Consider the following 3,664-nt stretch of genomic DNA (forward strand, 5'->3'; position numbering starts at 1 on the left):
TCTCTTTCATTTCATTTGCAATGTTAGATATTGCATTTTTATTTTATTGGGTTATTTAAATGAATAGGCCAGCCAGAACAATGCTGAAACAGTTAAAAATGAAGTTGTTTTTTTTTTTTAATTTGATTTATATGCCGCCCTTCTCCGAAGACTCAGGGCGGCTTACAATGTGCTCAGCAATAGCCTTCATCCTATTGTATATTTATACAAAGTCAGCTTATTGCCCCCACAACTGGGTCCTCAATTTACCTACCTTAGAAAGGATGGAAGGCTGAGTCAACCTTGAGCCTTGGCGAGATTCGAACCCTGCAGTAATTGCAGGCAGCTGGTCTTAATAACCAGCTTAATAACAGGGTGCCTTAAACCCCTGTACTACCAAGGCTCTTAAATTATATACTTAATAGCAGAAGTGGCTTTCTTTATTCTGTTATGTATTTGCCAAAAGTAAAAAAAGTAACAAAAAGAGCCTGAGTGGCGTAGGAGGCTAATGCCTCCTACTAATGCAGCATTTAACATCCAGCTGCCTGCAATTACTGAGTTTTTACAAGAGTTCAATTCTCACCAGGCTCAAGGTCGACTCAGCCTTCCATCCTTTCTAAGGTGGGTAAAATGAGGACCCGGTTTGTGGGGGCAATCAGCTGACTTTATATAAAATATACAAAAGTATGAAGGCTATTGCTTAACGCATTGTAAGCCGCCCTGAGTCTCCGGAGAAGGGTGGCATATAAAAATAAATAAAAATAAAAAAATAAAATAAATAAAAGTATTCATGTTTATTTTGGACCTTGTGGTTGCAGGTGTAAAAGATGTGAGAGAAAAAATTTATTTATATTTTTTCATCCACTCCACTCCAAACCAATCCAGTTCATTCCATTCCAATCCAACAGAATTGAATAAAATCTATTTAATTATTCAGCTTTTAAGCTATTCAAAAAGACCATCATAAATATTACACAACTTGCTGATTCATTTTCTCATTCACAACCCATTTACATACATCATTTTTTATCTCTCCACCTTTGTTCCATCCTTCTCAGCAACCTGCCCAGAGCCTCCTTCACCTGATCGTTCCTCAGACAGTAGATCATGGGGTTGAGAAAGGGTGTAATGGCGGTGTAGAAGACGGTGACTATTTTAGTGACATGTGACTGGCTGTCTCCACTTGGAGCTACATACATTCCTGCCACAGAACCATAAAAAAGGACCACCACCACAAGATGGAAGGATATGGTGGAGAAGGCTTTCTTTCTACTGTGTTGGTTAAAGGATTTGATCAGTGTGGCAACTATAACACCATAGGAGATAGTGACGAAGATGAAGTTACCCAATATAATCAAAATATTCATAAAAATCTGACTGATAAAGGAAGCATTTTTAAAAGATGGGCAAGCCAGGGAGAGGAGGCCTTGATCACACACAAAATTGTCAATGATGTTGGAGCCACAGAAGGACAGTCTGGAGATCAAAGTCACTGGGACAGCATATCCCAAGAACCCAGCAATCCAGCAACCAGCTACAAGCTTGGAACAGTTTCTTGAAGACATCATTGTCGGGTAGCGGAGTGGGTGGCAAATGGCTAAATAGCGATCCATGGCCATGGCTGAGAGGAAGAAGCATTCAGTGCTGCCAAATGAGAAGAAAACATAGAACTGAAGGAAACAAGCTTGGAAGGAGATGATTCCTTGAGGGGAAGCCAGATCAAAAATCATACGAGGTATGGAGGTGCTCACGTAGCAGATTTCCAACCAAGAGAAATTTCCCAAGAGGATATACATGGGCATCTGTGCCAAGTGGTCATCTACATGCACCAGAGTGATAATAGTGATGTTTTCGATCAAAGTTATTATGTAAATAAAACTAAACAGGATAAGTAGGTAGAATCGCCATTGTGGCCCACTCTCCAAACCCAATAAAATGAATTCTTGGACTGTGGTCCTGGACTCATTGGCCTGATCCATCTGGAGTCATAGAGAAAGAAAGCAGATTGTTCCACACTGTTAAAGAAGTACCATTCACAAATATTTCTAAAAGTTTCTATCCATGATCTAAAAAAAATAAATAAATGAGTAACAGCCAGAATTGACAATTTAATTAATTTAAGTGCCAATTGACTATGAATAACTTCTATAGCAAGAGGGAATTTTTCTGACACTGCTTCTCTCCTCTCCAAGTCTACCCTTCAATAAAAGCTTTTCAAGAACGATGGAGTATTGGCTCAAAAGTTGATGGAGTTAGCAGAGACGACTAAATTGACTGTTTTGATCAAAGATAAGAACATAAGTACTTTTGTTTGTACTTGGAAACCACTTCTGGACTGGGGGGAAAAAACGAACCTTTGATTTTGGGTTTTACTGATTGGATAGATTTGTTGTTATACAAATAGTTTATACTATTATGGAAAAGTAAAAAGTTGTGGTTTGATATTACTGTCTTATTCTACTGCACCAGAGGGAGTCAGAAGTCAATGCTTTTTTTTTTCTTGTTTTCCTTCTTTCTCTATACTTTTTTACACTTTTTTCTATACCCTTTCCCTCCCCTTTGTTCCCTATTTTTGGCTCTTGTATTTTCATACTTTATATTCTAAGCTGAAAGAAAGAGAGAGAAAGAAAGAGAGAGTGTGTGTGTGTGAAAGAGAGAGAGAGAAAGAGAGAAAGAGAGAAAGAGAAAGAAAGAAAGAAAGAAAGAAAGAAAGAAAGAGAAAGAAAGAAAGAAAGAAAGAAAGAAAGAAAGAAAGAAAGAAAGAAAGAAAGAAAGAAAGAAAGAAAGAAGGATGGATGGATGGATGGATGGATGGATGGATGGATGGAGTATGGACAATAGATTAGGAGGATGGGACCCTTTCACAGAAAAGGGAAAAGGGATATCATGTGTCAATGTGAAAAATAAAAATAAAAAATAAACTCATTGGCAGTGTCTTCTTCAACTGAATTCCTTTTAAGATTATTACTAGAGTATCCTAGAAACAGAACAACAACTCCTATGGGTGCATCATTCTCACAACTTTCTTGTCATAAATATTTGAACTCAGAGTTATGCAACACTGCATAAATCTTAGCACTGAAAAACATGTAATATCTTCGCCCCATCAATAGCCACAGTAAATTGTTCCATATAACATAAAATATAGATGAAGCAAGAGATGATAAATACTGCTACCTCTTCAAAGTGGGCTAGACAAGGGAAACAAAACTATGAATATTAATACTACTTTTATTCTAAAGTTATAGTAATCTTCCTCTTCCCTCCCTTTATCTTCATCAAGGCCCTGTTTGAGTCACTTTCTCAAATTACATTTCTGCCTCACCCCCCAAACTTCTTTTATCTCACCATTGTCTTGGTGGTGGCTCTTCCTTTTGTCACTGCAGGTTATGTCTTTTTACCATATAGATATAGAATTTTCCTTTAACATCAGAGCAAGCAACAGAGCCAAACATGGATGATAGCAAGGTGTGGGTTCAAACTGCTGACAGGGATGCTCCTTTCATTTCAAACTTAAAGCTGAACTCAGAGATAATGTGGGGGAAGATAGAAGGACTAAACCTTGAGAAGAAGCTGCCACAACAGAAAGAGAATGAACATCTGCATTTAGACCTCATAGAAAACTCCAGAGGTTCTGAGACAACAGTTTCTTGTTCAAAGCACTATGATCATTAACAGAATCACA

General features: G+C 37.8%; 1 protein-coding gene across 1 annotated transcript; it reads right to left on the reverse strand.

The window, feature by feature from the left end:
- Positions 1 to 998: 998 nt before the first annotated feature.
- On the reverse strand, positions 999 to 1,958 carry LOC117662227 (olfactory receptor 11G2-like). The gene has a single exon (XM_034411543.2). The coding sequence runs from the start codon at positions 1,956 to 1,958 to the stop codon at positions 999 to 1,001; it is 960 nt and encodes a 319-aa protein (XP_034267434.2).
- Between the last annotated feature and the right edge of the window lie 1,706 nt (positions 1,959 to 3,664).

The sequence above is a fragment of the Pantherophis guttatus genome, chromosome 4, assembly GCF_059756535.1.
Source record: "Pantherophis guttatus breed Tessera chromosome 4, ASM5975653v1, whole genome shotgun sequence".
NCBI classification, from domain to species: Eukaryota; Metazoa; Chordata; class Lepidosauria; order Squamata; family Colubridae; genus Pantherophis; species Pantherophis guttatus.